This window comes from Sporothrix schenckii (assembly GCF_000961545.1).
Source record: "Sporothrix schenckii 1099-18 chromosome Unknown Cont44, whole genome shotgun sequence".
NCBI lineage: Eukaryota > Fungi > Ascomycota > Sordariomycetes > Ophiostomatales > Ophiostomataceae > Sporothrix > Sporothrix schenckii.
In genome coordinates this window covers 4,846,514-4,873,289 of record NW_015971145.1, presented here as the reverse complement: position 1 = coordinate 4,873,289, position 26,776 = coordinate 4,846,514, and the positions used below count along the sequence as shown (strand labels likewise).

Genomic DNA, 26,776 nt, shown 5'->3' with positions numbered 1-26,776 from the left:
TGGAAGAAGCTCACAAAAGCTCAGGATAGTCAGAGCTCTGTTCTGGAGGCCATCATGCAACCCGTGAAGGAGCATCCAGCGACGGCACTTTCAAGCAACGTGAATGTGTGCCTCGGGTTTTGTTTGGCCCCATGTCCTTCTTCCTGAACTAATCCTCCATGTCTCCTTTGGACATCATCATCTCCTCTCTGTCGGTTTTGCTCATTGCACTCCGTGTCCTTGTGCTCCCTAATATGCATTCTCCCTCCCCCCCTCTATCTCCAAATTTAGATTGTTCCCGATTGTCCCTTTCTGTATTCGTATATTTTATAACCCTTCCTCACGTTTAGCCCTCTCACGGCCCCCTCATTCTTTTGAACAGCCGATTTTTCCTGTTGCTTGGTATTTTTTTATCAGGAATTAATATACTGCAAACGTACCAGCCGATGTGTGGCCCTTGCAAGACAACGCTGTCACTCGCGCCCTGTTGCTCCATAAGACGACATCGAATAAACGGCCAGCCAAAATAAAGCCCGGCAACGGAGAACAGAAATCATCGAGGACTACGCGGAAAGGTGTGAACGACGAAAAGACGAAGACGACGAAGAACCGATCAAACGATAGACCTCGCCAAAATCCAGGCACAAACAAGAAACATCCGCTGGTCCACAATCCAGTCGAGCATGTAAGGGTCCATTTGCATCCCACTCTCCACCTCCCTTGTCTGTATTTCTGTCTGTATTTCTCGCCTGTCTTGAATCGGAAGACACCCGTCATCGTGACACTATCCTGCCCCCGTTCCCTCCTCCACCGCCTGTCACCACAGACGCCACCAGACAACGAGACATTCAGAGCATGGCAATGGACGCCTTCTACGCAATACTGCTGCACAAGATAGACACACAGACAAGCCCAAAATAGACGACGAACCGCAAAGCACACAAACCAACGCTAACAGCGATACGGCGCTTTGTAGCCTGCTATCGCCCCTTCTTCAGCCTCCCTCATTCAACATCGGCCGTTCGATTCGTAGCAAACGTAGTGTCTAGGTATACATTCGTACCCTCGCTGTTGCTTCCATCCGAGACTCGCATTCCCGCTTGTCAAAATCCTGCCCTAACTCGTTGCGCCATTCCTCGCGGTCGCCGGCCCACTGTGGGCTGCTGCTCCACTAATTATTTGCGCCCACCACCACGCACTGGTTCAATTCCAAGCTTCTGTTTACGAGCTCCAGCGCCTCTTAGCTCGTATACGCTTCGTTTCTAGCCCTGAAGCTGCCACGCGTACCTGCAAGTTGCCACGCCGCAAAGTCCGTCGCCGTACCTTACAGTACCTTTCAGGCCTTCCAGTCCGCTGATTGCGCGTCTCGCCTACAGAAATAAGATACCTGTTCTCACCCCCTGCCGGCGCATTTCTGGTCCAAACAACCTCCACCACATGCCGGACGCCTAAGACGCCCAAACCAAACACCTTTTGAAGCAAGGAAAAAAGAAAACCGACGCGGCACTCCGTATTCACACCACGCATCCACTTGCATGTGTATCTCTTTTATCTTACATACAATACGACACGGAGCCACCTCTGCTGCCCTCGTCCTCGTCCTTTGTCCTCCTTCTCTCTCTCAGTCATATCGTCATTATTGCGTCTCTTTCAATTCTTTCAACTCGTTTCCGTCGTATCCCCTTTACGTCTTGCCATCTGACATCGACTGTCTTTTGCCTGCCTCCAAGCTCTCGCGGCAGCTCTATTCCCCCTTTCCTTGCTCGTCCTTGCATCGTATCGTCCTGGCTCCTTTCCCTCGACCTCCCAGATGACCTCCCTCGATCCGAACTCGACTCCTTAGGAAACCACTCGCTCGTCTGAGCTGCGACAGGCGCGATCTGTCCCTTTCGAACTCGTACGCTCCCGACCAAGGACCAAGCCACTGTCGGCCGTTCCACGAGCTCCGGTCCTCCTCGCAACCCGTCGCCATGCTCACCTTCAAGCGGGCCCTCATTGCGGCCGCGTTCTTCCTCACCGTCTTTTACATCACCACCCGCTCACATACTACCCCGGGCGCCGTATTATTACAAGACCAGAAAGACGCCGCAGCCGCCGCGGCTTCGTCCACCGGAGCTGCTGCCTCGCAAAACGGCCCGTCAATAGCATCACAAGGCGGCAGCGCGTCGTCGTCTTCCTCGGGCGTGGGCGCTGGTGCTGGCGCTGGCGCTGGCGCCGGCGCTGACACCCACCAGCTCGGCCATGTTGGCGACCAAAAGACGCTGCACGCCCCCGACCTCGCCAAATTGACCCTCTACGACAAGCTGGCGTACCAGTACCCCTACGACGTCAACAAGAAGTTCCCCGCCTACATCTGGCAGACGTGGAAGTACACGCCGGCCAACGGCGAGTTCACCTTCCGCGAGCAGGAGGCCACGTGGACGGAGCAGCACCCGGGCTTCATCCACGAGGTCATTACCGATGCCGTGGCCGTCAAGCTGCTGCGCTTGCTGTATGCCGCGGTCCCCGAGGTCCTCGAGGCCTACGACGCGCTGCCGCTGCCCGTCCTCAAGGCCGACTTCTTCCGCTACCTGATCCTGCTCGCCCGCGGCGGCATCTACTCGGACATTGACACCTACGCCATCCGCAGCGCACTCGAGTGGATCCCCGAGAGCGTGCCCCGCGAGGCCATTGGCCTCGTCGTTGGCATCGAGGCCGACCCCGACCGGCCCGACTGGCGCGACTGGTACAGCCGCCGCATCCAGTTCTGCCAGTGGACCATCCAGGCCAAGCCGGGCCACCCCGTCCTGCGCCAGATTGTCACGCACATCACCAACGAGACCCTGCGCCTGAAGCGCGCCGGCGACACGTCGGCCTTTCTCGGCAACAACGTGGTCGAGTTCTCGGGCCCCGCCGTGTGGACCGACGTCGTCTTTGGCTACTTCAACGACGACCGCTTCTTTGACATGGCCGACTCCAAGGGCCCCATCGACTGGCGCAACTTTACCGGCATGGACGCCCCAAAGCGCGTCGGCGACGTCATTGTGCTGCCCATTACGTCCTTTTCGCCCGGCGTCGAGCAGATGGGCGCCAAGGACTACGACGATCCCATGGCCTTTGTCAAGCACGACTTTGAGGGTATGTTTGTTGCGTCTTGTTTGTTCTCATTTTGTACTTGCTTCGCTGGTTGAGAACACCCCTTGCTCACAAGCTAACAAAATCCAGGTACCTGGAAACCCGAGAGCGAGCGTCACATTGGCGAGCAGCAGGAGTAAGCCGGCTGTCCGCGACCGTCCATGCGTGTCCATCCCCATCGACGGCCCTTTTGCAACGCTCGCGTGTCGTGGTTCGACTCAAAATCATGTTTTATCCTTCTCTCTTCCTTTCATGCATTAGCAACGGCGTTCACGGTCGACGAGCATATTATTTTTGGCCTGTTTCGGCGTGTCTCGACGTCCGGACATATCACATCGTATTTCGATTTACAGGAATCATGTCCGACATATTTCGGCTTCAAGTGGCGTCAATGTTGTCACTCATTTCGTTTTGACAGTGTTGCAAATTCGAAATCGGAATATGGATCAGAAATCAGTGTGCCCTCTCAGAATCAGAGGCGCCACGGCCTGACTTGTCTGCGACGGCATACGCAACGAAGACAAGCAACCGAACGGGACGCCTATAACAATAGTGTTTTATAATAGACGGGTATATCTTTCGTGTTCTCCAAGGCCCAGGACGAGACGGCGGCCACGGACCGACGCCTCTCCACAATGGCGAAGAACTTCCGGGTGGGAGCTCTCGCATTGGCATTTTCAGTCCAGTACTTTCGTGGGCATCTGGAGATGGTTTGGGACTTGTGCTCTTTGCTCTTTCTTCTTTTTTGTTCTTTTTGTCTTATGTCTCACTCTTCCCTTTGTCGTGTCATTGAATGGGCGTTTTGATCTATAGAGTGTACTGCGTACGGGTCAAGGGAACGGTCAGCGAGCAGCAAGAGATATGTCGTAAGTCTCGCCCTTTGTGTATTTTACTTTGCTCGTCCAAAACTCGGGAATTTGCAATCAAAAGCAGGTCTGCACAGTATATCCTTTTATTTCTTCCGAGTGAAGATTGACGTTAGATCTAGACTCTGACAATCGGTGCAACTTGGGGAAGGCACTGTCCCGTGACACAGAGAGCTACGTCACCGTGGGAAAGCAGTCGGTAGTGCACCAGTGCACCTCTGCACCTTCCAAAAGAGACACACCAACCACGCTTAGGGTGGGATTCCTTCCCCGCATTTTCGGTCCATTCTGGAGGGGGTCAGCTCTCTAAATTGCGGAGTGCAACAGAAGAGGCGTCTCGTTCGCATTGCATTCCGTGTTGACCTCACTGTCGCAGAGAAAAGAGGGGACGTAATACCACATGCTTTTGGTTTGCCGCCGATGACAAGGAACAGCCAGCGACCGCAATCTCTCGGCTGTACAGAACAAATAAGGAAGGCGCAGCTGTACAGGCAAGGCACGCCAAAAATAATAAAATATATAAATAAAAACAGGAAAGAGCGACGTTCACCGTCAAGCTCGTGGAATGCAAGGGGAAGGAGCTCTCTTTTCTCGTGATCCAGATGCCGTTTCCGAACCGACAAAAACGAAGCGCACGAGATTCGGTCGACCCATCCGCTCTATTCTACATGTTTTGTCCCCTTGTTTTCTTCCGCATCTCTTCTTCGTTGCCGTTGCCTTCTTTCGCTTTTCTCACTGTCTCTCATCGCCGCATTCCGACGTGACCGCCCACAATGCAACCTCCTCGAGGCGTGCTGAGGGCCAGTCCGGCAGCGCTGAGCCGGCGCACAAGTGCGTCTCGTCCTCGGAGTGCGTCTCGTCCTCGGACGGCGCCGTTTTTCCTCTTTTCCTCGTCTTCCTTCTGCTCCTCGTCTGCTCCAAAAGGGTCTTCTACCGTCCGGTCGCCGGCACGAACATCCGGTCAACTGGCCCAGCAGAGAGCGCTCCGGGCTCGCCCATGGCTCCTTCCTCGGCTGTACTCGTCTGCACCTTCCGCTTCTGCCTCACCAACCACCGGCCCTTCCTCCTCAAACGACGCCGCGCCCCTTTCCATCAGCATCGGACCCACCGACTCGCCACGGCTGCTCTCCCACACCATCCCTGAGCAGTTTGCCGAGATCGTCTCCCGCTACCCCGACCAGCCCGCCGTCGTCGCCCGTGCACCCCTCGTCGCCGCGGGCGTCACGGACATTGCACCAGCCCGCGAGACCGTGTACACCTTCTCGGAGCTCGACCGCGTCTCGGACCATCTGGCCCACGGGCTGGCCTCGTCTGCCAAGGTCAAAAAGGGCGATCGAGTTGCCGTCAGCCTCGGCAATGGGCCCGAGTTCGCCGCCCTCACGTATGCGCTGTTCAAGCTGGGCGCCGTGCTGGTGCCGCTGAACCCGGCCTTTACGGCCAAGCAGGTCGCGTCGGCGTTGTGCCACTTGGGCGTGGAGGTGCTGATTATGGGCGCCGTGACCGACCTGCCGTACAAGCCAGGCCGCGGACGGAGCAACCTGGGCTTGCTGTCCGCGCTCGTCGGCGGCGACGAGGCCCTGGCCGCACAACGGGCGGGCGCCATCCAGTCGCCCGAGGTGCCCACGCTGCGGACGGTCGTCGTCGTCGACAACACGGCCGACCATCCGGCCGTGGCCGGTGCAGGCGATTTTGCACGGCCCGAGGAGCGGCTGGCGGCTCTGACGCCCTTCTCGGCCATCACGGACGGCGTGGACATTCTGCGGGCCGACCAGGTCGCGGCGCTGCAGAAGAAGCCGGTCGTGCCCGACGCGCCCCTCCAGGCATCCGACACGATCAACATCCAGTTCACGTCCGGGACGACGTCCCAGCCCAAGGCGGCCCAGCTGTCGCACACCGCCATCCTCAACAACGGCTATTTCATTGGGCAGCGCATGGAGCTGACCACCGACGACCGGATTGTGTGTCCGCCGCCGCTGTTCCACTGCTTCGGCAGCGTGCTCGGCTACATGGCCACGGCCACGTCGGGCGCCGCCATCCTGTTCCCCTCCCCCGCCTTTGACCCCGCCGCGTCCCTGCAGATGGCGGCCGACCACCGCGCCACCGGCCTCTACGGCGTGGCCACCATGTTCGTGGCCATGCTGGAGCTGCTCGAGCACAAGCACGAGCACGGTGCGGCCGACGCAGCCGCCCGCAAGCCGCTGCTGTCGCGCGCGCGCGCTGCCGCGCTTCCCACGCACCTCCGGACGGGTATTGCCGCCGGCTCGTCCGTGCCCGAGTCGCTCATGCGGCGCCTCTTTGACACGCTGGGGCTCCACGACCTCGTCATTTGCTACGGCATGACCGAGACCGCGCCCGTCAGCTGCATGACGACGCGGCACGATCCCTTGGCGATGCGCACCAGCACCGTCGGCCGCGTCATGCCGCACACGACCGTCAAGATTGTCGACCCAGAGGACTGGACGCGCATCGTGCCCCGTGGCCAGCCGGGCGAGCTCGCCACCAGCGGCTATCTAGTCATGGCCGGCTACTACGGCGACGCCGAAAAGACCAGCGAGGTGCTGACCGTGGACCCCGTGACGGGCGAGCGCTGGATGCACTCGGGCGACGAGGCGTGCATGGACGCGGATGGCTACGTCTCCGTGACGGGCCGCATCAAGGACCTCATCATCCGCGGCGGCGAGAACATCCACCCCCTCGAGATTGAAAACTGCCTGTTCCAGCACCCGCTCGTGGCCGAGGTGTCCGTCGTCGGTGTCCCCGACCCGCGCCACGGGGAGTCCGTGGGCGCCTTTGTCGTGCCGCACGGTGGTGTGCGCGTGGCTGGTGGATACGTGGTCGAGAGCGAGCCGTCTGTCATCCAGCGCGCCGATGCCGACGACTCGGATCCAAACGAGACGCTGTCGCCCGACTCGATCCGCGCGTGGGTGCGCGACCGCCTCTCCCCGCATCTGTCACCGAAGCACGTCTTCTGGACCACCAGCTTCCCAAAGACGGCGAGCGGCAAAATTCAAAAGTTCAAGCTGCGTGACGTGGCCAAGGAACTGCTGGCGGCCGGGGCGAAAGGCAGTGACAAAACGTAGCGAGGTGCGCTACCCCTGCCTATATGATGCCATACGATGTACATAAACATATTGCGACTTTTTGGGGTATCTTTGACCGTATTTTGGTTTCTTATATGCTTCTTGTTTTGCGTCTTTTTCTTCTCTTTACATACATATATCTTTACGCTGTCCTGGGACACAACGAGATGTGCATACTTTTTTTGGATAGTACGAATTACGTTTTCATGTCGAAACGACACGTCCTTCCATCCCCCTTACTTGGCCCCTCTTGTCCATCCAACTCCCTCACAGACAGTCCCGTTGGACGACCAGCGCACAGAAGGCAGCACCTGGGCCGTCACCCACCGTGCCGTCGACGCATGGAGACTGCCCTGTCCAAATGGTACAGTCATGTCGTCGGCAACACCCTCGTCTTTTGTCTCACGCTTCTCGCCCTCATGCAATGTCAGCTGCTCAACGGCCTCCTGCAGGTCGGCCACTGGACCGTGTTCTCCCTTCTCCGCATTGTCCTCGTCCTCGTCCTTGGGTGTGTCCTGTTTATATCCCTCTTCACCTCTCCAGAACGAGGTCTGGCCTGCAACCAGTGCCTGGAACACGACCAGCTGGTCTTGCAGGTATGAATCGCCACACCCACCGTGGGCCACCTCGTCCGCCAAGTCGAGCACGACCCGTCGCGCGATGCGGCCACAGAGCATGCCAAAGCCGCTTGCAGCCGAATCTTCAGTCTCTCCTCGCTCCGGTGCACGCGTGCGACTCTTGTTGCCCTTGCCGCCCTTCTTCCCCTTGCTCGTGACGGTACCGGCCCCAGTGCGCTTGATCGTCTCCGTCCCGAGGTAGTCGCGTCCCCAGAACCGGACGCCGTCCACGCCCCCCTCTGCGGTCCGCGCCACCAGCAGGACATACACCCGCGAGTCGTGCCCGCTCGCCTCCATTCTCGCAAACTGCAGGTCCACCATCGCCCCATCCGAGACCGGTGACAGAAGAGCACACTTGGCCACCTCCTGGGCCAAAGCATCCGCCAGCGGGTCCAGCAGGTCGGCGGGGGCCAACACCGTCGCGTCGATCGATGCAATGACAGGCACGCTGTCGTTCGCGTCAACAAGCAAGGACGGCACTTTGGGAACCAGCGTCGCACCTGTCGGTGGGTGGACGACCAGACGGACAAGGCCGGCCGCTGCGTGGGCCGGCCCTGTGCCCCATCCAGCCTGGACCAGGTCTCGCTCGACACGCACCCCAAACCACTGCTCGAGCGTCGGAAAGAGCACCTGGTCGAGGTAGTCGTATGTCGGCGCAAACGACACGTGCGTGCCGCCGTAGAGGTCGATGCTCACGGGCGCGGTCGCCTCGGCCGCTGACGGCGGAGTCCAGGGGCGGGCAAACAGCAGATACGGCAGGACGGCCTGCAGCATCAGACTTGTGCTAGCCGCCGCGGTCGCGGCACGGAGCTCAATTGGGTTATCGGGAGACGTGTTGTGTGGTAGCAAGACGTGTCTGGGTTTGAATGTGAAGGTGCGGCTGCCCTTCTCGACGCCGCTGACCGTTGCGTGCGTGGCCGCGGCGAGCCAGTCGATGGCGGTGACATGCTGTGCTTTGAGTCCTGGGACAGTGTTAGACATGACACACGAGAAGGAGACACTTGGAACACAAGTGGACGGGCAGCATACCGCCTCCAAATCGCCGGTTGCCGCGGACATTAACCACACGGATAGGTTGGCCGGTCAAGGCCGCGAGAGCTGTCGCGATGCGGACAAGCTGACCACCACCCTCGCCGGTGCGGCCGTCCAGTTCGAGCATTTGTCCGATGTGACGGCGTATGGTGTCCGTATATGTGTTCTAGTGAAGATGTACGTTTGAGATTTAAATAGTGTTGTTCACTTTTGATTTATTTTGCTTGTGCAAAAATGGAAGTAAACAAAATTACGGGAAAGAAATGCAAGAGTAAAAGATGCGTTAAGTAAAAATAGCCAAAAAAAAAAAAAGTGAAATTGAAAACAAATAGTACATTGTCACCCCAAGTGCGTAAGAAAATAGTAGTGCAAGGAGAGCAAATATTATATCTTGAGTAAGTCGTAGAAAGTTGTCATCAACAATGTGGTGATGTTCCATTTTCCATAGTAATTAGGGGGCCGCCTAACGAGGCTCCCCAAAAGGGCTCAGCAGCCGCCCAACCCCAGCACTCGTGCTCCGCCCAAGGGCCTGTGTTAGCCACTCAGCATGCCCCGTTGGGTCGGTTTTAGCGCCAGGTACGAACGGCATGCACCGCCTGCCCAAGATGGCTCAGCCTAGTGACTCATGCCGGCCAACACAAGGCTGACAGAGCCTTCCTTTGGGACGGCCACATCATCTCAACGAGTTAACTGCAGCAGCAAACGAAAAGAAAGAACGGTATGCTATTCATCTTGGAGTTTACAATACACATGCAGACAGCCATATAGGAAACAGAATGATATGTATAGATCGACGAAATCGAAGGAATAATAATGTGCACAAAAAAGAACAAAGGAAATAAAAGAGTCAAAAAGAAGACGTAAAGAAAAGAAGAAACGCCCCGGCTTTCCATAGCCACAGCACTATATAAACATTGAGACAAATACCACATTTCAGTTCTTTTGGGGGCCTGAGAAAGAGACATAAACAGAAAAGAAAGAAAATTACCCGTGACCGAAGCAGGGAGAAGATGACGAAGAACGAAAAAGAGAATAGGAATGAGAAGAAAATGGCAAAAATAAAACAGGACAATTACCACATGCATATGAACAAAATCAGATAAACCTTACTCATAAACACAATCCCATATGTTGTGCCTCTTGCCTCTAGCTGTCAAGACGCTTGCGCCAGTCCGCCAAGCTCTCGCTCAGGCCCAGGCCGCCTTCGTCCTTGTTGTCCTTGCGCAGGCCCGTTGACAGTGACGGCGGCGCAGCTCCAGCACCAGCACCCGGCGTGCTCTCAAAGTCAAAGGCATTGCTCAGGCGGTAGTTCTTGTTCGTCGCTTCCCAGTGGCTGCGTAGCGTCTCCAGCTCGTTGGCCAGGCTGTCGAGGGCGGCACTGTTGCGCGCGTCGCCGCCAACGCTCTCGCCGTACGCGCTGCCCGTCTCCGAGCTGTCCTGCCGCTCATGGCCGAGACCGCTGCCCCCGATTTTGAGCGCCGGTATCGTTGCGTGGTTGCCGATGCCACCGTTGTGGCCGTTCGTCGTAGGGATCGCTGCTGCATTCGGCCCGCTGGTTGCTGCTTCGCGCAGCTGCTCCGCGTTGATGCTGGCCACCTGCCGGCTGCGGCGCCGGTAGTTGCCGACCGACGACTCCACCTGGTCGAGCAGCAGCCCGACTTTCTGTTCGGCCTCCTGTGCCCGCTGCTCCAGCAGCGCATTCTCTTGATGGAGCTGCTCCAGGTCACGGCGCGACGACGTCAGGTGCGTCATCGCCTCGTCCTTGGACTTTTGCGCCGCTTCGCGCTCGCTCTTGACCTGCTCGAGCTCCTGCTGCACGCTCTGCAGTTGCGCCTCGAGCTGCGCTTTCGACGAAGCCAGGTCGCCTTGGAGCGCCTCCACCTTCTGCGATAGGTGGCCGCGCTCGGCCTCCCATTCGGGCGGTGCCGATACGGCCAGGTTTCGCGTGCCGGCGGTCTTCGTCTCGAGTTCCTCCACCTCCGTCTTCAGCCGGCTATTCTCTGTCTTGTACCGTGCCAGCTGCTCCTTAAGCTGCTTCAACATCTTCTCCGTTCCCTTGACGTAGTGCACTGCTGACTGATAGTCGTTCTCGAGCTGCGTCAGTTTGTCGCGGTAGACCGCTTCCGAGTCTGACGCTTGTACCGCAAACGTCTGCTTGGTCTCCTCGTGCGAGGCAACAGCGGATGCCAGCTGCTGCTCTAGGCTGCGAATGCGTGTTTCGTGCTCTGGTGACATCTCACCGGGGCTGCCGCGCGTACGGGGCGAGCTAGTCGGGCTGATACCACGCTCACTTAGAATGTCCTTGAGCGTGTTGTGCTGCACCATCACGGCGTTCGTCTCGAGCTGCTGGTTGGAGAGCTGGTTCTTCAGATCCGTGTTCTGCGCCTGCAGCGTCTGGGTGTCGCGCATCGCAGCCTGCAGTTGTCTACGGATAGTGACACCCTCGCGGCTGGACTGCTCCTGGTACGCCTCCAGACCCGCAATGCGCTCTTCGGCGCTGCGCAGGCGCTCGGCGGCCGTGTCGGCATCCTGCTGGTGCTTCTTGACCAGGGCGTTCGCCGTCACCAGTTGGGCCTGCAGTGCCACCAACCGCTCGCCATCGGCCTTGTTGGGCGTGCCGATGCTCCTTGCATTGATTGCATCCAGGCCGTTCAAAACGGCCTGGCGGTGCGTGCGCGCCTCGTTGGCGTGCTTCTCCGCGAGCTCCTCGGCGTCACGCAGGCGCTGAGACGTTGACAAGGCTTCAGCGGTACGGGCCTCAAGCTCAGCTTTGATGCTGGCCAGCTTCGACTCAACCGTCTCTCGCTGACCTCGCTCCTGCTGGAGCGTCTCCTCCAAGTGTGACCGTATCTCGTCGGACGCAGCCAGAGCGGCACGGAGAGACGCGAACGAGTCGCCGGTATCCTTGGCGGAGCCTACGGCATCGTTGTACTGGCGCTCAAAGCTTTCCTTGTCGACACGCAGGAGCTGGGCCGTCGACACAGCCTCGGCCGCCGCAACGGAGTGCTCGCGAGCCTCGCGCTGGGCGTTGTGGAGCTCGGCCTTGAGGCGTTCCAGCTCATAGGAGGTCTGCTGCTTGTATGTCTCGAGATCTGTCATGCGCCGTTGCGCAGCGTTCAGTGTGTCGTCAGCGAGTTGTCGGGCACGCTTCTCGGCGTCGACTTCGACAGTTAAGCGCTCGAGCTGCGACTGGAGATCCTTTTGCTGGCCAAGTGCTGTGGCAAGCTTGCGGTTCGACTCTTCGACGCGGATGTCCGCGTCACGGTCGCCGCCGAGCTGGGGGGTGCTGTTGGCGCTGTTATTGCCAAAGTGTGCGGCCAGCTTGGCTTTGGCGTACACGGCCTCCTGGATGGCAGCATCGCGCTGCTTTTCGGCTTCCGCAATTTGTTTCGCGGCAAGAACCGCCTGCTTGTCGACGGAGCTTTGGACGTTTGCCAGCTCGGCCCGCATCGCAAGCAGAGCCTCGATGAGTGGCCGGTCGTCTTCAGTGAACGTCTCCGCGCTGCGGCTGTCCAGGACAGGGCTGAGTGTCGCATTGGGTGTGTAGCCGGACTTGCGAGCCAGCTCCAGCTCGGACGCATACCACGCATTCCGGTTCCTGGCAGAGTCGAGTTCTTTGAGAAGGGACACTGTCTGCGAGTTACGTCCAGATGACCGTCTCGCAAGGAGGTTGCCGCTTGGTTGTCTTGTACCGGTCGGAGGCGGCGGTGATGTCGGGCGACCGCCTGGGCCGGGGCCTGCTCTTTCTGCCGTGGCATCAATGGAGCCCGGGCCGCGTTGGCGCGGTTGCTTCGATCTTGGGGTTGCTGGAGGGCCATTAGCCACAGCAGAAGCTGCTGCCGCACCAGCCGCAGCCGCGACTACAGTTGCCGCAGCCTCGGATGCGCCAGGCGCGGTTGATGGGGGAGCCGCTGAGGGAGCGGCTGGCGGATCGGACCTGGGAGGGGGACCCCGAGGCCCCAGCTGTGCGGCTGGGCCTGGCCCTTGGCGAGCACCACTACCAAGACCAGTGGGACTGTCGATCTCCTTGGGAGGGTCGCGTGAGACGGGTGATTGGTTTTTGGTCGCGTTGTTGAGAACTGGGGAGCTGGCGAATTCACCGCCACGGTCGGACGGGGCATTCCGATCACGCGCAGCTTGTGATGGCTTAGGCGGTTGGCCTTGTGGCGGGGGCCCTGCTGGTGGTGATGGGCCTGCAGCGCGTGGAAGTCGGGAACCACCATTGACGGGCGAGGGTGCGTTGACGTCGTTGCCATTGGGCGAGCGGAATCCGTTGGTGGGGCTGTTGACGGTGCCGGGGACCATGCTCCGCTTCCGATCATCGCGCGGGCCCTGGGAGCCATCCCGTGATGCAACCTGTCGTGCCGCATCGCTGGGACGTCTCGTGCCTTGTTGTGTCGTGTTCTTTTGACCGGCAGCGAGTTGCGCATCGTTCGGGTAGCGGATTTTGTTTGTGTCAAGCATGTAGACAAGGGCCAGGTCGTTGACGGTAGTAGTTGCGGAGCTGGGCTCGCCACCCAGCACGACGATGGATTTGCCTACCGAGGTCATGCTGTGGCCTGATCGCGGTGATGGCGACGGGCCCATATTTTGGAAGGTGTACCAACGGCGCGACGTAATCCGGAAGGCGGCCAAATCGCCAAGATCGGCACCCTCCTCTGTGCGGCCACCAAAAATGTACATGACATCGTCGACCAAGGCGGCAGCATGGCCCTCACGCTGCACTGGAATGTATCCTATACAATCTTGCTGTGTCCAGCTGTTGGTCGCGGGGTCGTAGCACCAAACGTCGTTGAACCACTGGAAGCCATTTGTCCCACCGAACCTGCGACGAAGAAGAAGAAAAAGAGACATTGTCAGCGTGCGTGAACGTGGCGCAAGCATACTGCAGAAGGCGTTCTGACTGCCCCAAAACCTACAAATACATCTTGTCATTGTATGACACGACCGAGTGGTTTGTTCTCGCGGGCGGGATTTTGCCAACAGGTGGGCCGCCATTGTCGCTGTTAGGGATGAGAATCTCCCACCGGTTGTTGGGCATTTGAAGCTGGTTAAGATCAAATGCGGCAAGATCGTTCATAAAGTAGCCCTCGACCTGGCCGCCAAAGATGTAGATCTTGGAGCCAAGGATATTAAGCGAATGGCCGTAGCGACCAGATGGTCGCGGGCCAGACGGGAGTGCTCTGGACCATTGTCTCGTTGCTGCAAGGCGGTCAGTTTAAACATTGACACGAAATGAATCGCGGGACAAAAAAACACAACCCTTGGAAAACGTACAGGTATTTAATAGATATAGGGTCTCGTCCAGGATGTCGTTCTCTTCAATCTTGGTGTCACCTCCATACACGATGAACGCGTTGCCGACAAGAAGACTGGCGTGGCCGACTCTTGGGGAAGGGCCTTCCGCGGTGGTAGAAAGTTCATAGCACGACATGTTGGCGCCAGCCTCAACCATCCACAGGTCACCTTTGACATTCTGGCTATTAATGAGACCGCCCATGACGTAGATGTCGCCTTCTTTCGACCCGGTAGCGTTGACGGCTGCGCCATAGCGCGGGAACGGGCTTGTTGTTGACGTTGTGTAGGTCAGTCGCCGTTGCGACCACGGATAGAGGGACATGTTTGAGTTGCCCAGGGTCGGTCCGGGGCCATTGCGATACTAGTTACGGCAAGAACGTTAGATATTGGTAAAGGGTGGAGGAGAGAGGAACTAGAAAAAGAAACACGCACCTGCAAGTCGCCAGACTGTTGCGACGTGACTTGTTCAGCGCGACGGCCGTAGCCGACCTGGTCTGGGCTGGAGGTGCCGTCGTTTTCGAGAGAGTTTAGGCTGCCGGTGGGTGTTGATCGTTGCATAGCGGTCTTCTCATCGCGGGCGAGGCGCGAGGCGTTGCTGGCGATGGACGACTGCTGCGAGCTGGTCACGGGAGGTCCGTCGCGGCTGGAGAGGACGCGGTCCTTTTCGCGCTCCTGATTCTTCTTAGATTTGAAGAGGAACGCCATCCCGCCGAGGCGTGTGCGTGTAGTCGCACGACGGCACCAGAGCTAGTAGCAGGTAACGCAGACGGTATCGACAAGGGGCCGCAATTCGTTCGAGGGCGGAGCAGATGCGGCGCTCGGTTTCGAGATATAGCAAAAGCGCAATCGGTCGTTGGAAGCAGGTTGAGAAAAGGAAACCGCCCAAAGGAGTCTACTCTTCGACTAGTGGTAGTGCATGCAGCGTGCGACGAAAGAGGACCGAGTCTAAGTAGACACGCGCGTGCGCACCGTGGCAGGGAGAGACAAGAAAACGAAAGGAGACGAGTAAGAACACTACGAAAATGGGCGACAGAGAAGGCTAAAACGGGCGGAGAGGGGAGCAGAGCAGGCGGCGCGCGGGACAAGATGCGACGGGAGCCAAAGCAATCGACACGGATAATTCATTGACAGGCGAGCAAGCCGCGGCTATTCTCCGATGGGATAGGAGTGATAAGCCAAATAGCGATCGAGACGGCGAGGTACCGGGCGGGTGCGCAAGAGAATGGCAGGCAAGATGCGATGCGAAGTCGTGATGCAGCGCCGGGAGACAATCTCGATAGGAGTTTAGTGTTGGTGTAAAAGGGGTGGTTGGCGTGTAGAACAACGGACGGTTGGCGGACTATGCTATCGTCGCAAAACAAAATAAAAAAATGCAGAAAAGAAAGACGTCGCCCTACGTCGTTTTTGCTGTCGTCCAGTTCCGTTCGTGGTCGAGTCGTGAATGCTGGAGGAAGCCAGGTCGTGGTAAGAAAGGCTGGGGAAGGGGGAACGGTAACCAAGAAAGAAGCCCAAAGGGGGAATAAGGGGCAAACGAGAAAAAGCTAGAAAAAAGGAGACACAACGATGATAGTGCGGACTGCCCTGCAGAAAGGCCCACGATGGAAATGGATGGGGTGAGTGGAGCAGGAATTTGGCTTGTTTTGGGTGTCTGGGTGTGAGAGATGGCTGGGGGGGGGGGTGTTCGCCAGGTGGGCGGAGGGCTAGAGACAGAGGGAGCCAGAGAGGAAGAGGAAAAGCGGGCGGGAATGTGAGTGACAAAGCTAGACGACAGCGATCCTCGGATGCGGTTGAGCAGCGCAGATGGCGAACGAGAACCGCAAAATAGCAGCTGAACACAGCGTGTGAAAGGGGTGGCCTGGTATGGAAAGGGAGACAACTGAACTGCTAGCGTGGGCGCATTGTGTGATTAGGCGGTGCTGGTGGCATGTTCTCAGTAATACTTCGTACACCTTTTGACGCAGAGGACGGGAACGCATCGAGGAATAAGACTGAAGAAACGAAGAAAACGAGGCCGAAATCGAAGCATAAACAAATCACGGAAATGGGCTGCTAGGTGACATCTGGACGAAGGAAGGACCTGCGTGACCGGTCGCTCTTTCTGCCGTGTGCGATTGCAGAAGTACAGCGGGAAGGCGCAGGGCGCACGATGTGCATCTGTCTACTGGCAGGTGACTGGACGAGGAAGTGGCGATGCTTGCAAGGGACAGTGGACGGGGAGGCGGAAAGGCAGGAACCACTACGAAATACAGAAGACACAACACAGGGGACGATGGCGGCAGGAGCAACGACGAAAGCCATGGCAGGGGCAGATGCGCACAGAAACGTCGACCAATTGGGGCCATATGAGGACTAACCGGCTCCTATCACAGCGCCTTTCCCCTTCCTCTTGTCCCCTGTCCCGTTAGTGTGGTTAGTTTGGTTATTTTGGTTATTTTGGTGCGGCCGTGACGGGGTGCCAACTTTTGCTGTGACCGCCGACGTCGTTTTGGTTCCCGTTTCTGTCGCTTTTCTTGGTCTTCTTTTCTTGTTCCATGGGTTCCTGGCGCCAACGCCAGCCACTTACCAGTGCCCATCACCATAGGAATAAAAGGGGGGATGGGTGGACACGCTCGCTGCCGATCGATAGCAGGGGCAACAGTCAGGCAGACCGACTGAAGAGGTATTAATACCTGCGAATAAACGACCCGGTATGCGCTGTGGAGGCTCCATGAGAAGAGGTGACAATTCAAATGGAATACCGAGACTCGCGAGAGTATCTTAGCAGCTGAGATAATTCGGAGTAGGGAGGCAGGATACATTTACTGCACACAACGAACGGCTCCTGCCATAGTATGTCAGCAGACTGTGCAAGGGACTTTGTTTAGTACTGTACCAGCTGCTCTTTCCTCGGTTTCTTCCCACGCCGTATCGCGCAGGTGGACTCTTACGTAGCCGTTGCGTCGGGAAAGAAGCTAAGATTCGCTTGGAGAGGGAAAGGGAAAAGTGCATAGGTCCATCCCTATTTTGCGTCCTTCTGGAAGCTCGCCGTCTCCATCCAAACTGTCTCCTTGTCGTATGCTTTCTTTTTCTCCCCTGTCCGGTGGCCCGCCAGCATCCCTGCTCTCCCGCCATCCTCTTTCTTTCTCGCCAGTTCGTTTTCTTCGCCAGCACGCCTCCCTACGCTTCGTTCTTCTTTTAGTTTGCTCGAGTGGCTGGAAAGCAACGCCCTTCCTTCAATGCAACGCTGGCAGGTGGTCAGAGAGAGTTTCCGCCTTTTTTTTTTCTCCTCTTCTTTTTTTTTTCAACGTCCCACATTGAACCAAAAACAAGGAACCCACAAAATCCACATGCTGAAGAAGGCTGGCACCTGAGACGTAGCACCGCCGGTGAGCGGGAATACCACCTGAGATCGCTTACATTCCATTCATGAAGCAGCTCCACAGGGCTCTTTTTCGTCTCTCCTGGGCACCGAGGAGCACGTCCGCTTCACTGGTAATCTTACTCCCGTTTTAAGTGCGGGCAGGCCTGGTGTTGACAGACAGGCTCGCCTTAACCCGACATGGGCCTTCCATTCACCAACAACTCGTCTGGTTTTCCGGCAAAGTTTGGATCGCCGCGTCCGACACGGCTGGTCCCAGGCACAGAAACAAGCACAGGGCATTAGATCGCCTGGCCAAAGAAACATATTTGCTTACCGGGCTGTTGGCCTGTTCGCTTGTTCTAGGACTTTGGATGAAGACTTGTGATGTAAGATGGGACCATGCTGGGGCTGCATCATGCTGCTTGATGTCATGCAGACGGCCCCAACGCCCAGCGACGTACGACATATATGAATTTGACTGCAAATGCGACGACCCGTGGATAAATCTGATAAATTGATGGCTTTTGTCGGTCCCAGCCCAAAGCTGAATCCGTCCTAGGCTTGCTGCAATCTGCGGCGCACCTGCAGGAAAAAAAGGAGGGACCCGAACCACACGAAGTTGCAAGGTCACCTCACCTCCTCACCTCCCAGTTAGGAATATGCGGCAAAGGGCAGACATGTTGTAAGAGCCGAGGGGCCCAATTTGCATACAAGGCGTAGCGTGAGCCGTCGTTTCTCGTCTTCAAGTTCCTGATGAGAATTCGAGATGGTATTATTTGAAGTCCCGGAGTACGGTGTACAAAACATATTTTAGGATGTAAGGCAGAAACGCGCTGCAAGAGATCAGTGAGAAGGTCGTCGACTTTATATAGTCGACGGTCATAATGGATGGTAATATCCTCGGAACAACCATCGTCTTAAACTTATCGAACTAGGAGCTTATACGACGTACACTGGCAGCATATAGTCATGACTGTTTCGCATTTCTCTGGCTGTATGTATGGATTAATACAGTAAGCCCACATCCGGCGCTGAGTTGATATGAAGACGACGTACAATATACTTAGGCAACAAAATCGCAACTCTAGCTTCCGATTTGCTTGTCGGCACGTAGGCGACACCATCAGTGATATTTGGTGGCCATATCAAAGCACATAATATAGCGACACATGTCCCAAAAGATCCAAAAGATCCAGAAGGCTATAAATTTCAAATACTTAAACCCGGAATACACGATGCAATACGAAATGTAAGAACGTAAAGTGGCAACGATGGTCTTGTGTGGCTCTCACTAGAGATACAATATTAGAGATACAATATATTCTGCAACATCAGAGGGAAACGGGTACCATTCACATGCTCTTCACACCATGAAAATAAACACTCACGATTCATAGACCGCATCATCTCCATACATACAATTACCTCAAAGTACGTCGTAAGTCGATGATCGGTACAGCTGGTTTTGCAAAAGCAGGCAATGTCTGATCACACGTCATTATTGACGGAAACAAGCCAGTTGGGCGTTCCCCGTCCTCGAAGGATGAACTCGGTCCTTTCATCATCTGTGTTGCCATCTGGCCTCGCGTCATTACCTCTATTTTGCCTAGAAGCACAGTTGATATAGGTCACAGAGTCTTGTATCGCTATGTTTCTCACCTTTGCCAGCAAGACACAATTGTACTTTTCTCCTAATCTGTCTCTTCATTAATTGGGTGTCTCTGGTAATTCTCATTTGGGTCTATCGTGTCTCCATATCACGCCTTTACTCTCACTTCCACATTCCCAATCCTTGCTTCCCTGTGCAACACAGCCTGGAACGTTACGTCTGAGACTCTGTTCTGCACAAGCCGAAGCTTAAAGTCCAATGGAGCGGGTGTCCACGTCCTTTGCACAGGCGACTGCCCCAATCTATAAATAAATTGAGGTCTCTTGATTTCGTTTCCTTGTGCTTGTTTCTCCGTCCTATTTGTTTCCAGTCGCACTTGCACGACCTGTTGTGTTCTGATCTCGCCGGCTCGCATACATTGCTTCTTGCGGGATCTCGACGACTTACCTCTAGTTTGTTTGCTGATCTCATCTTTCGTCGTTGCATCCAATTTCTGAGCAGCTCTACAATTGTACTTCTATGTGTGCAGAGCACACCACGATCCATTTCCCGTGTCCGTTGTAGTTTCGTGTGTCGTTGGTTGGCCGCTCCCGTAATTGTTGCTTCGGACCCACTTTACGCGTTGTTCGCCAGTTGCTGGTCACGGGTCGGTCTTGCATGGCTTGCAGGCGAGCGAGCTAACTCAAATGTTAAAGATCGGGCGACGCATGCTACAATTAAGATTCCTGTTACCTGGGTACAGCTCTTTTAGTGCGGGAGCGCTGTCCAAAAATGTACCGCGCTAGGATGGCACAGAGCTGATCTCGCCCACCGCCCGCTGTTCCCAGCGTGTACAGCAGGTCCAACCAGCACAAACTGCAGTCTGGCTCTAGGCCTAGTGCATTTGCAGCAAATGCCCGTCCTTTGACGGGCGTTTGCTTCATCAGCCTGGTCGCACCTGCCGTCCTCTCCGCTCTTTCCCATCATCGATCATTCTCGTGACAATCTGCCACACTTTTCGACCACATCTCCTCCGCTCCTTCCCTCCCGACGTCCGACGGATTGATCGCGGGAAAGTGCGAAACACAAACCACGATTACCGGGAAAGCGCTCTCCTTTTCTTGACGGTACGAACTCCCTTTGTGAACCACTTTGCCTTCACTGTCCACGAATTTGTTTCCCATCCCACGCTCGCGCACCGCTCCGTCGTCCTTCGCCAAACAGCCCCCCACATCCTGTCCCCTCTGCCGATCGTGTGGCCATCTGTCTTGGGCACACCTTGGGTGGCCGCGCGTGGCGCAGAAACAGAACAAGAGGCGCTCAGCACATCCAGGAGGGGGAGAGACAAGACACTCTGCACGACGCAACGCAACGCACGGCACGAGCGCACACGGCCCTCTCTGGTCCTTCGAGCCTGCAACGTTGGACAGCGGCGGTTGCGCTGTGTCTTTTGTTCCTGTGTGTGCACCTTCCTTGGCCTTCCCTGGTATCGCGTATCTTCTGAGCAAGGCCGAGGGGCGCACAAGGGTATTCAAGAAGTGCGAAGAGAGAGCAAGCGAAATAGAAGGACGGAGGGAGCTTCGGGCGCCACGCCCTGCGTTTTATTTGCGTCTCGCGTTTTTTTCTTTGCTTTGTTGCAGTTGGACTGACGGCTGAACGCTTTAGCTTCCGCGTCCTCATCCGTTGCGCTTCCACCGCCATATCACGGGCGTCACTTTTGCCACGGAACGCCACTTTGTCCTTCGTCTGTTGCATCATCATCTTGCGGCGCACGTTCCCGACCTAACACGAATCTGAGCGACGACCACACGTACTGAGTCTTGGCCTAGATGGTCCGTGTCTAGACACAGGGCGCCGTGCCGGCTCCTCCCTTTCTCTTGAGCTGCTCCGACCGCTCTTCGTCCCTCTCACGGATCGCAGCACTCTCCCTCTGACGACTCATCAGTCGTCTCCAGCGGCCAACACCATGCCGTCACGAACCGACACCACCAACCCAACACCCTCGACTGTTGTTGCCATGCAGTCATCCTCTGCGCTCGCGAACCCCATCAATCCCCTGGGATCGCACCTCAACCACTTTGCGCGCACGGCCGGAGCGGGTCTGCCTCCGTCGCAGGGCGGCCCGCCCCCCCGGGTCTCCGAAACAGCAGAAGTCGTCACACAGCCGCCCGCAAATAATGACAGCAGCGGTGAACACTCACGACGAAGCTCCTTGGGTAGCAGCGGCGGCGGCCTCGTCATGCGAGGCAAACCAAAACAGCAGCGCATGGCCTCGGCATCAAACACGGTCCTCGCCAAAGCGGCCGCTTCCACAGACAATAGCGAATCCGACGCAGTCGACCGGAGACGCCAACAACAGCAAAAGCCACAGCAGACCGGCGGGCGCGGTGATCACAGCCGAAACGGCAGCCGGAACAACAATGGGCGGTCAGGGCCGGCCAAACCACCGCTGATGCGGTCCAAGAGCGACTACGCTCGCCCTGCCCCTATCGAGGACAGCACCGAGACGCTGCACAACAGCGGCGAGTTGAGCCGTTGGGGTGCACGACATGGCTTCGAGGATCACTACCAGTCAGAAGACATCATCTCACAACTTGCCAGCGTACGTATCTTTGCCCTTTACTCTCTCCTCGTGTCACAGTTTTGCACCTTTGCTCTCTTTCCCTTGGTTCCTTTCATTTTGCTCGCGCGCTTTTCTTTGCATGTAAGAGGCGCAGTAAGTCGTTCCTGCTCTTGTAGCGCAGAGCCCACACTGTTGCCCCATTTGCGAACCTATTTCTTTCTTTGAGTCTGTTCTGTTCTGGTTTTCGGGAGGCACATCGACCGCCATTTGCTATGCTACACTATCCCTGACATTGTCATCGTTATCACTGTCACCGGCCTTTATCCTTACATCGAGCCGCCATGGGGGAACGTCGTCCACACTGCGTGAAGCACCTGGTCCTCTACGGACAGTGGCTTGCTTCTGCAAAGAGACGACCGTCGCTAACAGGAGAATCACAGAATTGGTATATGTACTTTACCGACAAACGCCACGAGTCCAACGGCAGGTCCAAGGAACCGACGCTTGAGCTTCAGGACTGGCGTATGCGTGACCGGCTCAAAACCGTGTCCGCCGTCATTGCCGTCTGTCTGAACATTGGTGTTGAGCCGCCAGACCAGCTGCGTACCAACCCTGGCGCTCGCCTTGAAGCATGGCAGGACACCACTGTTCCGCCTGTGCAGAAGGCGCTCGAGAACATTGGCAAAGCGCTCATCACCCAGTACGAGGCTCTCGCCCTCAGGCCGCGTTATAAGCACTACCTGGACCCGTCGGTTGAAGAGACCAAGAAATTTTGCATCTCGCTGCGGCGAAATGCAAAGGATGAGCGCGTGCTCTTGCACTACAACGGCCACGGCGTCCCGAAGCCCACGGCGTCGGGCGAGATCTGGGTCTTCAACAAGAACTACACGCAGTACATCCCCGTGTCACTGTACGACCTGCAGCAGTGGCTCCAGGCGCCGACCATTTTCGTTTGGGACTGCTCAGAGGCCGGCAACATCCTCAGCAACTACCACCGCTTCGTCGATAAGCATGAGCAGGAGGAGAAGGATGCGGCACTGGCCGACCCCAACTACGAAAAGACCAACTTCCGCCCATACATCCATCTGGCCGCCTGCGCGACCAAGGAAAACCTGCCTACCAACCCCCTCATCCCGGCCGACGTCTTTAGCTCGTGTCTTACGACACCTATGGACATGGCCCTGTGGTTCTTTGTGCAGCAGAATCCGTTGAAGACGGCTCTCACGCCGGAGCGTGCCAAGAAGCTGCCGGGCCGCCTCCAGGACCGGCGGACCCCGCTCGGCGAGCTGAACTGGATCTTCACTGCCATCACCGACACCATCGCCTGGACTACCCTGCCACGCCACCTCTTTCGCAAGTTCTTCCGCCAAGACCTCTTGGTCGCTGCCCTCTTCCGTAATTTCCTCCTCGCACAGCGCATCATGTCCGCCTACAACTGTCATCCCCAATCCTTCCCTGAGCTTCCCGACACCCGTCAGCACCCTCTTTGGGCGAGCTGGGACCTTGCTGTCGATCAGACATTGGATCAGCTCCCCATGCTCGAGCGGAAAGAGGCCGGCGAAGTGGAGTATGAGTACAACAACTCGAGCTTCTTTGCGGACCAGCTGACGGCGTTTGAGAAGTACTTGACGCGCGGCGATGCCATGCAGAAGAAGTCGCCTGATCAACTGCCAGTGGTTCTGCAAGTGCTCCTTAGTCAACAGCATCGAGTACGCGCACTGATCCTCCTTGGCCGTTTCCTCGACCTGGGCCCGTGGGCCGTCCAGCTCGCTCTGAGCATCGGCATCTTCCCTTATGTGCTGAAGCTGCTACAGTCTGCCACGTCCGAGCTGAAGCCCGTCATGGTGTTCATCTGGACCCGCGTTCTGGCCGTCGACATTTCGTGTCAGCAGGACCTCATCAAAGACAGCGGCTACAACTACTTCTCGTCCATCTTGAAGCCTGCCGAGGGCCTCCCCGTCACCAACACGGACGAGCACAAGGCTATGTGTGCCTTTATCCTGGCCATGCTGTGCAAGAACTACAAGCCAGGCCAGACGGTCTGCAACCAGACCGACATTATGACCTCGTGCCTGATCCACCTCCGCAACGAGGACAACCCGCTGCTTCGCCAGTGGTCGTGTCTGTGTCTGAGCCAGCTGTGGCAAGATCTTCCCGAGGCCAAGTGGCGCGGCATTCGCGAAAATGCGCCGGCACGTCTCTCGCCGCTCGCCCAGGACAAGATTTGCGAAGTGCGCGCGTCCATGATCTACGCCATGACCACACTGCTTGGCATCCCCGACCTGACCGACGAAGTGGCCCGCGTCGAGGAGTCCATTGCGTGGACCCTGATGGACATGGCCAACGACGGCAGCGCCATGGTGCGTAAGGAGCTCCTGGTGTTTATGTCGCACTTTGTCCAACGCTACGAGAACAAGTTTCTCGTGGCCGCCTTTGAGCACCTGCAGGAGGAGAAGGAGTTCCTTCTGTTCCCGCCAAAGGACGCGGGCTTCGGCACCCACAAGATTGGCTTGCAGTATGTCCGGCCCGAGAACCGCAACCGCGACGGTACCGTCAAGGAGAGTGCCCAGGGCCTCTCGCATAACACCATCTTCACGGCGTACTGGAAGCACATTCTGATCCTCTCCGTCGACCCCCACCCCGAAGTCCAGTCCCATGCGACGACGATTGTGGATTACCTGCACGAGGCGCTTCTCAACTCGGAGATCGGCGCCCAGGCGCAGAGCATCATCGAGGACATTCACAAAAAGCATGGACGGCTGTTGCGGCATGTTGCTGTGCCGAGCATGCGGAGTGGCACGAGTCACATTGCCGGTTCTGGCGCTGGTGGTGTGACCAATGGCGATGCCAGCGATGGTGGCGCGGCGGGTGGTGCCAACGGCACCGGTGTCAATGGCGGCGATGTGTCCGACGTCGTCTACCCACCACCGTCTCCGGGTCTCCTGCGGCGGACGGTCAGCACCCTCTTCTCTCCCTTCTGGGGCACGGACACATCCGGTACCGTGCCTGCAGCGGGCGGCCGGCCCGGTTCGTCACAGGCCAGCGAGCCGCCTCTGTCGCCTAGCCTCCTGCGCTCTGCGTCGACCTTCCAAAGAGGGTCAGGGCGTGCGCGTGGTCTTGGAGTGGCCCTTGACCGCGCAGCCGCGCCCCCCGAGGACAGCGAGCGTGAGAGCACCATGTCGCCGTACAATGTGGCCAAGGAGCCGGTCTCGGCAGGCTTTGAGACTCGCCCGGCGGATCAGCCGCCGACGCTCCCCCTGGCCAGCACGCTGCTCGACTGGTCGACCGAGTACTTCCGGGAACCGCAGATGCGCCTTATGGAGGCCGAGGAGCCGGGCAGCACGGAGTACAACGAGCGACTGTGGCGCCGGGCGCGAAACGAGGGCACGTTGCGCGACACGCAGCCTCAGAAGCAGTATGCCGGGTCGCACAAGTGGACGAACCAGCTGGGCATCATCAACAACGGCTCGCAGCCTGCACGCATGGCGTTCCACCAGTTCGAAGACCACCTCGCGGTGGCCGACGACGGCAACACGATCCAGGTGTGGGACTGGAAGGGTGTGGAGAAGCTGAGCCGGTTCTCCAACGGCAACCCGCCTGGGTCGCAGATCAGCGACATGAAGTTTATCAACGAGGACGACCAGGCGCTGCTGATGGCGGGCTCCTCGGACGGCGTGCTGCGCGTGTATCGCAACTACGACTCGTACTCCAAGGTGGAGCTGGCGACGTCGTGGCGGGCGCTGACGGACATGGTGCCGAGCAACGTGCACTCGGGCATGGTGTTTGACTGGCAGCAGGTGTCGGGCCGCGTGCTCGTGGCGGGCGACGTGCGCACGATCCGCGTGTGGAACGCAGGCAGCGAGGCGTGCGTGGCGGACATTCCGGCGCGGTCGGGCTCGTGCGTGACGTCGCTGACGAGCGACCAGATGACGGGCAACATTTTCGTGGCGGGCTTCGGCGACGGCGCGGTGCGCGTGTTTGACCTGCGGGTACGGTCGCAGGACGCCATGGTGCGCAAGTGGAAGGACGACTCGGACCGTGTGTGGATCAAGTGCGTGCACATGCAGCGCGGCGGCCAGCGGGAACTGCTGTCGGCGGCGCGGGACGGCAAGGTCAAGCTGTGGGACATTCGCAGCGACCACCCGCTCAACACGGTGCAGACGACGACGCGCACGCTGCGCACAGCCAGCACGCACGAGCACCTACCGGTCTTTGCAGTGTAAGTACTCTTGTCTCGTTCTGTGTGTGTGTTTGTATGTAGAGTCACTAACAAATCAGGGGCACATCGTCTCGCACGGTCAAGGTGTTCAACCTCGATGGCCGCGAGCTGTCGCGTATCGAGCCATACTCGGGCTTCCTCCAGAGCCGCAGCGCACCGATCGCGGCGACAGCGTTCCACCCGCACAAGATGACGCTGGGCTGCGCAGCACGGGGCGACTCGCATATCAACCTGTTCTCGCCGTCGGACGAGCGTGCCTTTGACTAACGGCAGTGAAGGCGGACGGCGGACAGCCGTTTAATGATGGAGAGCCGAAGCATGTGCATGTGGCTTGGAGCACTAATTTTGGGATATTTTGATCTTGTTTGGGTGACTGCTTCTTCGCACGTATTGCGTTCTGTTGTCCTTTTTTTTTCTCTTTCTCTTATTTTCTCATTCTTGCACCCTATTTTGCTTCGTCGATTCCCTGTGTGCGGTTTTGTCGCTGGAGGAACATTAGTTTTGCTGCTATCATTGGTGTTGTATACGGCGTGAGGCGTCTCGTTCTCTCTGATAATATATCCTAATTCCACCGTCTTCATGTCCACCCATACTGCCAGTAAGTTTACTGATTTATCGTCATGTCAACTGGTGATATTTCCTTTCCTTTTTGTTCAATATACACAACACAGTAACGTCGTTCTGCGTGTCTCGTCTCCGACGGCTCTGAAAGATTCAGTGAGTTGTTCTGACAGGTCAGCTACAATACGATAAACCGAGATTCAAATCCAAAGCAATCTGTCTTTCCTTCCAGTATAGAAGTAGAGAAACCATGTGATATGTATATCCGCTGTGACTCTGCCGCCCAAGTGGCCATCGCCAAAGTGTAATGGCAGGCACGCGATAGCGGCCAGCATTCGGGAAGGCAGGCGCTTATCAGCGGCGATACAGGTGGCAGGTGCTCTTGGTCGCGCCTGTCTTCCTTGTACTTCTGCCCCTCCCCCGCCCCACTCACAGGTCCTTCTTCAAGGCTTTATTTAGTATGACTGTGTTTTTTTTAACAACCAAACAAAACAGACACCGGCGACCTGACTCAAGCAC

At 57.4% G+C, this 26,776-nt stretch overlaps 5 protein-coding genes across 5 annotated transcripts; 2 read left to right on the top strand and 3 right to left on the bottom strand.

The window, feature by feature from the left end:
* Positions 1–4,732: 4,732 nt before the first annotated feature.
* On the top strand, positions 4,733–7,039 carry SPSK_08658 (uncharacterized protein; the record flags this gene model as incomplete). The annotated part of the gene is made up of 1 exon (XM_016735249.1): positions 4,733–7,039. The coding sequence occupies one exon, from the start codon at positions 4,733–4,735 to the stop codon at positions 7,037–7,039; it is 2,307 nt and encodes a 768-aa protein (XP_016588265.1).
* Positions 7,040–7,275: 236 nt separating this feature from the next.
* SPSK_09129 (RNA 3'-terminal phosphate cyclase) lies at positions 7,276–8,815 on the bottom strand (the record flags this gene model as incomplete). The annotated part of the gene is made up of 2 exons (XM_016735708.1): positions 7,276–8,618; positions 8,686–8,815. 2 exons carry the CDS (start codon positions 8,813–8,815, stop codon positions 7,276–7,278), a joined length of 1,473 nt encoding a protein of 490 aa, XP_016588264.1.
* Positions 8,816–9,834: 1,019 nt separating this feature from the next.
* On the bottom strand, positions 9,835–13,542 carry SPSK_08362 (cell polarity protein (Tea1); the record flags this gene model as incomplete). The annotated part of the gene is made up of 1 exon (XM_016734962.1): positions 9,835–13,542. One exon carries the CDS (start codon positions 13,540–13,542, stop codon positions 9,835–9,837), a length of 3,708 nt encoding a protein of 1,235 aa, XP_016588263.1.
* Positions 13,543–13,603: 61 nt separating this feature from the next.
* Positions 13,604–14,691, bottom strand: SPSK_09492 (uncharacterized protein; the record flags this gene model as incomplete). Its single annotated transcript, XM_016736064.1, has 3 exons — positions 13,604–13,890; positions 13,966–14,347; positions 14,419–14,691. 3 exons carry the CDS (start codon positions 14,689–14,691, stop codon positions 13,604–13,606), a joined length of 942 nt encoding a protein of 313 aa, XP_016588262.1.
* A 6,189-nt stretch (positions 14,692–20,880) lies between these two features.
* Positions 20,881–25,963, top strand: SPSK_08295 (regulatory associated protein of mTOR; the record flags this gene model as incomplete). The annotated part of the gene is made up of 3 exons (XM_016734899.1): positions 20,881–21,630; positions 21,870–25,696; positions 25,756–25,963. The coding sequence occupies 3 exons, from the start codon at positions 20,881–20,883 to the stop codon at positions 25,961–25,963; spliced, it is 4,785 nt and encodes a 1,594-aa protein (XP_016588261.1).
* Positions 25,964–26,776: the final 813 nt, after the last annotated feature.